The sequence below is a fragment of the Dermochelys coriacea genome, chromosome 3 (assembly GCF_009764565.3).
Source record: "Dermochelys coriacea isolate rDerCor1 chromosome 3, rDerCor1.pri.v4, whole genome shotgun sequence".
Classification (NCBI taxonomy): domain Eukaryota; kingdom Metazoa; phylum Chordata; order Testudines; family Dermochelyidae; genus Dermochelys; species Dermochelys coriacea.
In genome coordinates, this window is record NC_050070.1 from 152,881,864 (window position 1) to 152,894,325 (window position 12,462).

Genomic DNA, 12,462 nt, shown 5'->3' on the forward strand with positions numbered 1-12,462 from the left:
CATTGTGAACTTGTATATTGCATCTTATTTTTCAGGAATAATTGGCTGTGGATACTTTCATCCGTGCAGAAAATTCAATCCTGAAATATGTGACATGATAAAGAAATTAGTTCCAGCAGGCAGAATATTGTGGCAATGGACTAAGGTACAGAATATAGGAAATAATGGAGTTGTATTCACTATTTATTAACAGGATGCCTATTACCATAAGTTAGATGCTTATTTCAAAATTTTAAAAACATATGTTTCATAAAACTAACCACAATGATCAGCGGTTAATGAGGGGAGAAAATATGGGTGATGCTCTTCCAAACTGTCCTCAAAAATAAGATCAACCCACATGAGATGCCACTCAGAGTAGATTACGCAAATGTTCCAAATGTGATCAAGAATGCTCGCTGGGCCTTTGGGCTTGGCTTTCCCACAATGGGATCTACTTGCTCTGCTGTGCTCTTCGTACTGGGCTTTCCCTTGGTAAAATTCATATGCTCCACTGGGGCTTCATGACCATGGCTCCTCTTAGAGGGGTCTCAGATGCTCCACTAGGCTGTGCTAGGTTTTTTGGGTTAGGGCAAAGTGGTGGGGGAAAGTGGTGTTAGCAAGGACAAATTGCTAAGGATGAGCATAAAAGAGTGGCATGCAGGCACAAGCATGCAGGGACAGAATCAGAAAGGCTAAGGCACAATATAATTTACAACTGATAGGGGACATAAAATGCAATAAGAAGAGATTCTATAAATACATTAGAAGTAACAGAAAGATGAAGAAAAGTGTAGGTCCATTACTTAATGGGGATGGAGAGCAAATAATAGATGACACAAAGAAGGTTGACATCTTGAATACCTTTTTTGCTTCAGTCTTCATTTTAAAAGCTAATTGTGATCACATGCTTAACATAATTAATATTAACAAGGGAGAAGGAACACAAGCCAGAATAGGGAAAGAACAGGTTAAAGAATATTTAGATAAAATAGGTATATTCAAGTTGGCAGGGCCTGATGAAATTCACCTTATAATACCTCTGAACTACTTCACAATTATCTCTGAGAACTCAGACAAGTGAAGTTCCAAAGGACTGAAGGAGGGCAAACATAATACCTGTCTTAAAAGGGTGAAAATAGAGGACCAGTGGAATTATAGACCAGTCATCTTAACTTCAATACCTGGAAGGGTATTGAAAAAAAAATATTAAACAATCCACTTGTAAGCACCTAGAGAATAATAAGGTGATAATTAATGGCCAACAAGAACAAATCATGCCAAACCAACCTAATTTCATTCTTGACAGTGTAACCAGACTAGTGGGTAAGGGCAAAGTAGTAGACATGACATACCTTGATCTTAGTACGGCTTTTGACACAGTCCCATTCTCATCCGACATTCTTGTAAGCATATAAATACCATTAATATGGTATAGTTTAAATTAAACTGGGAGGACATATCAAACAGGGTCACACAGGGGTCTGTCCTGGGTACAGTTCTGTTCAACATTTTGATTAATGACTTGGATAATGGAGTGGAGATTACATTTATAAATTTTGCAGATGACTCTAATCTGGGAGGAATTACAAGCTATTTGTAGAACAGGATTAGAATTTAAAATTATCTTGACAAATTAGAGAACTCGTCTGAAATAAATAAGATGAAATTCAATAGGGACAAGTGAAAAGTACTTCATTTAGGGAGGAAACCTCAAATGCACAAATACAAAATGGGCAATAACTGGGTAGGCAGTAGTACCGCAGAAAAAGATTTGGGTGTTATAGTGACACATATTGTCACTATATCCCCCACAAAAAGTCACAAATTGAATATGACTCAACAATGTGATACTTCTGTGAAAAAGGTAAATGTCATTCTGGAATGACCTCTAGGGCACTCCTGTGGTATGAGGAAAGGAGCCTCTCTCATCACAGACTTCCTTCTCTGCTGTCTGGGCTCCGAACCTCATTGTGTCTGAAGAAGCAGGCTGAGCAACTTGGTTTCTAAACAAAAAAGAAAAATAGAGTAAAGAATGTCCTTCTGCTTCTCCAGAAGATCCAGCTTGCAGATGTTCTTCAGCCATTCTCCCAGTAAGCAGCCCCTGCTCTGTGAATGCAACCCTTTACTAAACTTGGATCATCCCATCTCTAGGTTTGGCAATTTTGGGCACCACACTTTAAGAAAGATGTGTACAAACTGGAGCGAGACCATAGGAGAGCAACACAAATGACAAAAAGTTTGGAAAACATGACCTGTGTGGAAAAGTTGAAAGAATTGGCCATGTTTAGTTAGAGAAGAAAATGCTAAAGGGGGACCAGATAGCCGTCTTTAAAATATAAAAGATTATTATAAAGAGGATGGTGATCAATTGTTCTCCATGTCCACTGAGGGTAGGCCAAGAAGAAATTGGTATAGTAAGCAGCAAGAATGATTTAGGTTAAATATTAGGAAAAAAATGTTTTTCACTGGAACAGATTATCTAGGGAGATTGTGGAAATTCCCATCATTGGAGGTTTTTAAGAATAGGCTAGACAAACATCTGTGAGGGATGGTGCAAGTATATGTCAGTGCTGGGGAATGGACTAGATGATCTCTTGAGATCCCTTCTAGCCCTACATTTCTGTAATTCTATAATTCTGAAAGATAAGAAGGCACCGTGAAAGAGGGGTCAACATGTGATAGAGGTTGAATCCATGCCCTGATTATGATATACCTTCATCGCCAAGTCATTTCCATTTTCTTTGTGAGCCAGATTCTACTCTCATACGCTTTTACACAGAGTTTTTGAAATACATGGCAGTGTGAACTGGAAACATGCATCTGAACTCATTTTAAATACTTTTAATAATAATAATATTTAATAAATCATTAATGATAATATTATTCCTAAATCTTTAATAGATTTTGTGAATGTTTGAAAATCTTTCCCTCTTTCTCACCTGCCAAGATGTGAGTTCAGATTTCTATTTTTCTCCTGTTGGAGTTGATTGGGTTTCAGGCATCTGAAGCCTTATAAGGAATGCAGTTGCCTTTTTGTAAATGTGTTTTATATTAACAAACCTTTCAGTAGAAACAGAACCGTGAACATGCTACCTTGGCAGTTAATGAATCTTTGGGCCTATTTCTGATCTTGGTAGTAAAAAGGTAAAGTCTGTAAACAAAAGAGTAATTTAAGAGGGATTCGGTGATTAGATCTGACAACATTCCACCCAACTCTAATACTAAAAAGCAAGACAACAGCAAGTTATGGGACACAGTTACCACTGAGTAACAGGCAGTATCACAAGGAACTTTCTTCTGTCTCCAAGCCAAATGATAAGGACGCCCTTCAGATAGCATGTTAATCTCTCTCACAATATAGCACACAACCTTAATTACATCCTCAGCAACTTTAGCAAATATTCAGTATTCACTTATGTGCACAAGTTAAGTGTGCAGTGGGTCATGTATTGGTGGGGGGAAGCATGAGTTGTGATTAAGGTTTTGCATTATATTGTGAGGGAGATTCATGTGTTCTGTTCAGTGTGTCCCTTATCAGCTGGAGGCAGAAGGAAGTTCCTTATGACAATGCAGAGTTTGTTTATTATTGTCTTATTTTTTCTTAATGTGGAACTGTGCTGTGTAGGCATTGTGGTACAGGTAAGAGATGTCTCATAATTTGGTATTTCTTTTTTCTTTTTCTTTTCTTTTTTTTTAAGATTTGCCTTGTGGGGAAATATGACACAGTGCTGGGAATCAGCAGCTGAACCAGCACTCTGGTCACTGGTTAACCAGTTAGGCCCCAGCAAGGGCCTAATTAATGAGAGAAGTTACTGATTACCAGATTGGATTGGGACTGGGAAGCTAATGGGCTAGTTAGCCCTTTAACAAGGAGACTGGATAAAAAAGCACAGGAAGGAAGCCCAACAGGTTGGGTGGGAGGAAGCAGAAGGAGGTGGGCGGTGGATCGGACGGACGGATGGACTGACTGACTGACTGACTGACAGACAAAAGGGAGTTCTCTGGGCAGAGACACTTTTACTCCCTCCTTTTAGGAGAAGGGGTAATGAAGCTGGATAGCATTGTAAATACCATGACTGCCCTGGTATATAAAGGTGGTGGAGTGAACCGCTATAAATAAATTGCTTGGTGGTATCTACAAAAGGGAATATTTCTGAGCCATCTGTGTGAAGCAAAGAGGATGGGAGTGGAGGAATCCTATCACAGGTGGGAGCTTGCCTGGGATCCAGCCTTTATCTGGACAAACAGAGAGTCTGATGGGGAAGCTGGTGTAAAGGTTCAGCAGGCTGGGAGATGGAGGAGGCATTGCAGTGGCTGGTTGAACAGCAGAAGGTTTTCCAGACCTTCCAGCAGTCCCATCACATGGAGAGAATATTCTTTCTCACCTAAGCTGAGCAACAAAAAAGTCTTCAGGAATTTATAAGGGAGTAAGCCCAGGTACAGCAACAACTATTACAAAATGGTTTGAGCCCTGTGACGGGGAGCGGTAATCGGGGTGGAGGGTGAACCTCGGCAAGATTGGCCCTGTGAACAACCCCAATGCATTTTTGGTTACTTTCAAGAGAGTGGCTGTAGATGCAGATGTAGGGACAAGGGAACCTGGGTCCTACAGCTAGCCCTCTATTTAACAGAGGAGGCTCAGGTGACCTATATGGCTCTCAGTGGCAAGCGAGCAAGGGATTATGAAGTTGTTAAGGCAGCCATCCTAGACAGGACTTTCGACAGAAAAGTACAGGCAAAAATGTCCAGCTGCAAAATAGACTGGGGTTAAGGTCCCAGGCATTTGCCCCAAAACTGACAGACTGAGACACTTGTTCACTGAGGCCAGACACTCAAGGTGTGGGCGATATTATGGATGTTGTCATTCTTGAACAGTCCTTCTCTCCCAGAGAATATCTGGGTATGAGTCTAGTGGCATCAACCCATTACCCTACATGCAACAATTAAACTAATACAAGAGTTTGTAGAGGTGGACTTTGCTACCAGGGGGTGAGGGGGTGGCAGGTTAAGAGGATGGAGCTAGGGAGGAAGACTGGAGAAATTACATTTGGAAAGGCTGCCAAGAAGAAAAAGCCCAGAGGTACACTGATGGAGTCTCAGGCTCTTGTGTGTTACCAGCATGGGCAGCAGGGACATGTAAAAAGAGACTGCCCATACTTGGACTGTGGGTTTACAAAATTCTGGGTTTGAGCCAGGACTCCCAGGCAGGGAAAAAGAAGGAAATTACTTACCATTTCTGTAATATTGGGGAGAAGGTATCAAAAGGATCTTGTAGACACTGCCTCCTCAGCCTGTTCATTAATCAGGTAAGAGTTGGTGAAACCCCACTGGATATTTCCTACAGCAAGAGTGACACCCGAATGTATACATCAGGATAAGAAACTCTGACCTATGGCACAGGTGCCCCTGGATGTTCAGTGGAATTTAAATGGAAGTGGCTTGGGGGAGTGGATGAGTTGCACCAGCCCCTTGTGTAAGTCACAGACTAGAACCCCTTCCCAACAGGTGAGCAAAGGGGCATCCCAGGGGGAAGGAGTGAAATTCACAGGAAAGGGAGAAGAGCTGTTAAATTTAGAAGGGTTGGAAAATATTATCCAGAAGAACACATGCTAGAGAGAGAGTAAAGAAAGGGAAATATCCTGAGAGATTAAGGGAGAAGGAAAAAGAAAAACAAGGAAATGGTTTCAGGGAATGAAAATAACCCCAAATTTGTTAACAGTGGTCAAGCAGTTATCAGATTTTCTGCTTTAGAATGACAAAGGAAGGGACCCCAAGAGCAATATGGAATTATTGGGAGAACAAGTGACCACAGGTAGCCAGGAGGAACAGTAGCACAGGCAGACCCCTCCACAAAATAAAAGGAGCGAGAACAAAAAACCTGGCCCCCAAGGTTGCTCCCAGTGCAAGGACCTGTGGTCTGAAGTGGAGTTACAAGGGCAATTTCCATCCACCAAATGTAATTTCTGTGAGTGGAGAATGCACACCCCTTATAAGGGGACTCTAGGTGACTATCCTGGGAGCAAAGAAAGATTGAAGCCAAATAGTGCCTCCAGTAAAGTAAGGAGAGCGAAGGGAATGAAACACCTTTCCAACAGGCAAGGTGCAGGGGTGTGTGATAGAGTGCTGGGAATCAGCAACTGAATCAGCACTCTGGTCTCTGTTTAACCAATTAAGCCCCAGATAGGGCTGATTAAGGAGATTAGTTTGTGATTATCTGATCAGATTGGGGTTGGGAAGTTAATGAGCTAACTACTCCATTAACAAGGAGACTGGATAAAAGAGCACAGGAAGGAAGTGCAAAAGGTGGGTGGACAACAGAAAAGAAAAAAAGAAGGAAGAGATTAGCAGTGCCTAAGAAAAAGGCGTTCTTTAGGTGGAGATACTTTTAACCCCTCCCTCCACCCTTTCAAGAGAAGGGGTAGTGAAACTGGATAACATAAATACCACAGCTCCCCTAGTGTGTAAAGGTGGTGGCATGAACCACTATAAATAAACTGCATGGGGGTATCTACAAAATGGAAGGTCTCTGAGTAGTCTGAAACAAAGAGGATAGGAGTGGAGGCGCCCCATCACAGGAAGTCACACTTAACCAACATTAAACCTTTTAAACAAATTTTTGTGCATGGGATTTCCTGCAGTTTTAATACAGCAAGTTTAGGGGTTCATGAAATTGAGAAAGAGATCAATTCCCTCTACTTTCTCTAAGGTGTGTGAGGATATGAGAGTGTGGGGATGTTTGAGGAAGGAAAAGAGACGCAGCAGAATGGAGAGGGAATGGAAGGGAGCTAAGTGTTTAGGAGGGCTCAGCAAATCCATATCGACCCTTAATGACTCCAGTACAATGATGCATTCCTGAGACGGGGGTGCTCTTCAGTGTACTGTATTTCAACTGAATCAGGTTTCTTGTATGGGGGAAAAGGTGACGTGAACAATCCCCCTCAAAATATACTTTAGCTGAATTAAACATGCAGTGTGTTGAGAGCCAGGAAACCACGTGTTCAAATCTTACCTGTTCTGCTCACTATTATTTATACTTCTGTGCACTTCATAGTCTAGATTATTGAGCATACCTATACCTTAAGAGGAGGTCAAATATCAACTACTCCATTTGACACATTTAACTAAGAGGATGCACAAAGTAATTTATAGTAGAACTGGGAATAGATACCAGCTCGCTAATATGGCCGACACTACACTGGCTCTCAGAAAGAAACTGTCAAACCTCTGTGTTTCTCTGTAGTCTATAGCTACTGTTCTAACCACTAGACTACACTCCTCTCTGACATCCAAGAACAGAACTCAGGTTGTTCTTTGAGTGATTGTCAATATGTATTCCACCTCTGGTGCAGGTGCTCCAGGTATGCAAGATCAGATCCTTTTGGCCAGAAATGCTTGGGGCCGTGCTTGCACCCCGAGTACAACACCCCTTCCAATTTCTCTGTGCCCAACCATTATTCTGTGTCTTCTTACTGCCCATGGCTGTGAGATAGAATCCTTAGCAATGTCTGTTTCTCTTGCAGACTGCGTAACCCAGAAAATTTTTCTGTAATACTTAGTTCTGTAAATTTGGTGTTAATATAATTAGAGTAGTGTTTGTCAGTTAGTTAGTGTAAATAGTGTAGGTATACACATTGGTTTTAACAAAAGAAAGAAAAAACCTTATATGTTTCTTCATAGTTTTAGGGAAATTTTTCCTGGTATTGGAAGTTAGCCCTTGTGATTCAACCAAGGCCCCCTGGGTTCAAGAATCGCCCATCTTGTGAGGCATTTATGCCACAAAACAACTGTCACTCAAGATGCCTTTTTTGCTGTGGGCAAGGACATATGCTCTATCTGCTGTTTTTTCTGAAAAAGAATGCAGAAAATGAGAAAGGCTTGCCTTAGACTTTTTCTTTTGGACTTTTTTTTTTTAGGCCTACCTCAGAGAAAATAACTCCCTGGGCTTGAACAGCCTTTGTGTAGGAATGCTCCTGCTAGTTCTGACTCAACCCCTAGTTCCCAGGCCTTTTCTTCTAAGAAAACCTTGGCTTCAGAGACTAACAAGACTGCCAGTCCTCCTTGGCAAAATCTTCTGATGGTCGTAGGAAGGAGCACTGTTCCTCTGTAGAACATAAGTACAGGTTGCCTTTTCTGGGTCTTAGTGGGGGGAAAAATAGCTCACTTCACCTCACTCCCTCTAAGCGTAGTTCATGGCCTGGAATGTGTCCCACTGACACCCTGATGAAGACTGGTAGCTGACTGACAGTACTATTTCAGGAGAAGTTCCAGACTGTGCCTGGTACCAATTCTGTGGTACTGATGTCAATTCACTCTGTATTGATGACCTTCGGCACCCATGAAACTGGTGCTGATGATCTCTTTTCCACTCCTCTCAATTCTGACCTTCTCAGCACTGAAGCCATTTGTGGTACCAACTGACCTAACAGAGCCAACTATATTGTGCCCTGAATAAAGGTTCCTCCTATGGACCAGCCACTGCCATGGTACCCAGCACTTCTTCACAACTGACGAGATCACACTGTAGTCCTCCTCCATCCCTGGAGGAGGAATATTTCTTTTCTTCATCAGTCTCTGAACACAGCAGTGAGGTGTCCCCTGTCCACTCACCAAGGTCTCACTCATGTTATCTCTGTTGGTCTGTGAGGGAGTCTAGGGCCTGTTATTTTACGCACAGACTTAGGTTCATGGATCCTGAAACATTCATGGGCTAGTCTCAGTCATTGGGAGTCTACATGCCAGTACCTAAGAGAAAGCAAGCCAGGCCTCAGAGTTATTCCACAGAGAGTCCCTCTGCATATTAGTACACTCAGCAGAGAGTCTCAGAGCCACCAAGGAAAAGACAAATATTTCAGAGATAGAGACCTTCTGCCTCTGTGTCTTCTGCTACAAACCCTGCATCCACTTTGAAACAGCAATTTTGATACTGTGGTCAAGAGCCATTCTGTAGAACATCTGGAAGATCTATATTCTTTTTTGCCCCGTTTTGGAGACTGCCTTTGTTATTTTCAGGGAGTCTGGGACCTCATCACCTCAGACAATTGGGTTGTAGAGATTTTCAGATTGGGGTATTCTTTAACATTTCAGATTCCCTACCTTCACTCCACTTCTCTGTCCTTCTTCAGAGACCTCTCTCACAAGAGACCTACTTCAAAAGGTGGACAGACTTCTACATCTCAGAGCAGTGGAACATGTTCATTTGCAGTTCAATGGGTGGGGTTTTTACTCACACTATTTTCCCAAAGAAAAAAAGGGAGATGGTGCCTGATTCTAGAATTGAAGGGGTTCAGTGCCTTCATAAGCAGCTTCAAGTTCAGGGTGGTAATCTTAGCCTCTTGGTGCAGGGAATGTCTGCGTTTGGATGGAGAGGTTACCTGGATCATCATCAAATATGAGGAACTATGGACCCCTGAAGAATGCCTTTGCATAAAGGTGTCAGCACTCAGACTTATTTGTTTGGTCTGTCCGGCATTTCTTCTGATGATACAAGGACTGACAGTATGGCAGACTCTATGACAGTGATGATCCATGTGAACAGTCAAGGAGAAGCTCAGTTGTCCTCTCTGCCAGGAATCTGTTTGCCTTTGGAACTGATGCATTTGGCATCAAGTCATCCTGATAGCTCTGTATCTGCGAGGACTATTCACAACCAAGACATTAATCAATATATTTTAGAAGTGGGATTGAGATGTCTTTTGTAAGTTATCAATTTTATTTAATGAAAACCAGAAAAATATATGAACTTTTGGTTACATGTTCTAAGTGTTGACATTTTACATACAGGGCTTAATCCTGCTCCCACTGAGACTTTTGCCACTGATTTCACTGGGAGAAGGAGGAGGCCCAGATTGCGATATATGAAAGCAAGTATCATTATTATTTTCAGTGTGTATTACTTTTCTTTCCTTTTAGACGTCTTTGAGTTTGAACAATAACTATATTTTCGGCTTTAGGTAAAGATGCTGCCCACACCATCCAAGTTTCATTATATCTTCAATCTTCGAGATCTTTCCAGAATTTGGCAAGGAATGTTAACTATCAAAGCAGAAGAATGTGAGGATATCACTACGCTTATGGCACTTTTTAAAAATGAGTGCAATAGAGTCATTACTGACAGGTACAATAATTCTATAATTTTGTATGTATTATAATATTTAGTACTATTGGGAGAACATTAATTCTTTTTGCAGAAGCTCTCCATCTGATGTCGAGGAGAGGTCTGCACAGAGATCCATGTTAGAGTATGTCTTTGGTGTTGATTTAATAATTCTGTAATTTTATATGTTTTACAATATTTAGTAGTATTGGAAGACCATTATATTTATGGTCATAAACTCTTGCTCTTTCTTCAGGGATTAAAATCAGCAGTATAGGGCCAAGTTTAAAGATGTTTTATTTTTCTGCAACCATCCTGCCTTGTGCTTTTATCCCAACAAATATCAACTTTGGTCTAAATGGGCTAGGTCAGTAATTGGATTGAATAACACCAGAGGACATATTCTAACTTGGATCTCAATACAGACCTCTCCTTGACATCAAAGAGAGGGCTGGTGTGAAAAGAAGGTAATATGATGACTTAAATTTATATACTGGCCCACAGATCATAATTTAAAATGTAATTTAGTCCTCTCCACAGAATGAGTTTGACTGCCCTGTGATAAACCAATGGCCCCTTTCCCCCTGGGCATGTTCAAATGATTCATAAAACAAAGGTCTAGTTATTAAAGGTCCCATGGCACTATTTTCAAGAATAGGAGCATTAGCTCAGTATAGCAAAGAAGTGTGGCCGTCCTCAGTGATTCACAGTGAGGGACGGCCAGATGCACCCTGGTGAGTGGAACCAGGAAGGCCACGCTCATCATGCCAGAAGCAGAAGGGCGAGACAGGAACAGGAAGAATAAAAGGCAGGCCCTATAGCTCAGCTGGGAAGCAGCTGCCAAAGGAGACGGATGCATTCTTCCCACTGCTGATGCAGAAGACTTAAGTTACCCTGAGGACTCGCACAAGCTACCAGAGCTGCCAGACCCGACCAACACTGAGGAATTGTTGGGGTTGCCACTGGTGGTGTACCCTGAGGAGACACCAAATACTCACCACACTGAAGTACCAAACCTGGGGAGAGTAGGAAGTAGCCCAGGGAAACTAGACAACCCTCTGGTAGAGTGCTGGCCTGATACAAGCTCAGCATGTTGCGGGTGAATCCCCACTGACATAATGGTGTACCACTCTTCCACTGTTAGGGCCCTGGGCTTGGACACGGTGGAGTCGGGTGGGCCTGTCTCCCCCTACCCTCTGTCAGCCCACCCTTGGAGTGGCAGCCTCCTCACCATAGACCAGGAGGCCCGTGTCAGTTTACTGCCTGAGCCCTAGACTGTGTTTGGTGCTCACCCCTGCCTAAGGGCCTGGGCCTTGAATTGTTCACTGCTCTACCCTGCCTGTGGGTTGGAGCCCTAGAGACAGCTAATTTCCCCCTTGTACAGACTGCCATTCCGGGTGCGTGACAGCAAAGAAGCATGGCCTCCCTCAGAGATTGACAGTGAGGGACAGCCATGCACTCCTATGTGCCTACACTCAGGAATCATAGTAAAATTGTAGCTAGAGCAGAGGTGGGCAAACTATGGCCCACGGGCCACATCCGGCCCACGGGACCGTCCTGCCTGGCCCTTGAGCTCCCGGACGGGGAGGCTAGCCCCCGGTCCCTCCTCTGCTGTCCCTCCTCCCCCGCAGCCTCAGCTTGCCACGCTGCCAGTGCTCTGGCCCAGTGCTCCTGCTGGGGAGCGCAGCGGTGAGGCTAAGAGCTCCTGCTGCTCTGAGCGGCATGGTAAAAGGGGCGAGGAGTGGGGGGGTTGGATAAGGGGCTGAGGTCCCGGGGGCAGTTAGGGGCTGGAGGTCCCGGGGGGCAGTCAGAGGTCAGGGAGAGGTTGGATGGCGTGGAGGTTTGGGGTGGCAGTCAGGGGACGCATGGGAGTCCTGGGGGGCCTGTCATGGTGTGGGGGTGTGGATAGGGGTTGGGGCAGTCAGGGGACAGGGAGCAGTGGGGGTTGGATAGGGGGTGGGATCCTGGGGGGGGCAATTAGGGGCGGGAGGTCCCGGGAGGGGGCAGTCAGGGGACAAGGAGCAGGGGGGTGGGGGTCAGGCTGTTTGGGGAGGAACTACCTGGCCCTCCATACAGTTTTGCAACCCCAATGTGGCCCTCAGGCCAAAACGTTTGCCCACCCCGAGCTAGAGTATAGTGATCACAATTAAAAATCAACATTTACCCACAATTACTACTGAGATTTCAGATAATGCAGGTTTCAGAGTAGCAGCCATGTTAGTCTGTATCCGCAAAAAAGAAAAGGAGTACCTGTGGTGCTGCAAGTACTCCTTTTCAGATAATGCAGTTGTTTCCTATTCTAATTCCCGAGGGAAATTCTTTCATATTTCAAATACCATATGTTAATAACTATGAATAAATGTTAACTTTTTATAAACAGTTGTATA

At 43.4% G+C, this 12,462-nt stretch overlaps 1 protein-coding gene across 1 annotated transcript in view; it reads left to right on the top strand.

The window, feature by feature from the left end:
• DNAH8 (dynein axonemal heavy chain 8) overlaps positions 1–12,462 on the top strand; it is a 617,537-nt gene that overhangs the window by 476,686 nt on the left and 128,389 nt on the right. The window contains exons 58-59 of the mRNA XM_043511607.1: positions 36–145; positions 9,933–10,096. Of these exons, the coding sequence (XP_043367542.1) occupies positions 36–145; positions 9,933–10,096 (274 nt within the window). The remainder of the gene's footprint in view (positions 1–35; positions 146–9,932; positions 10,097–12,462) is intronic.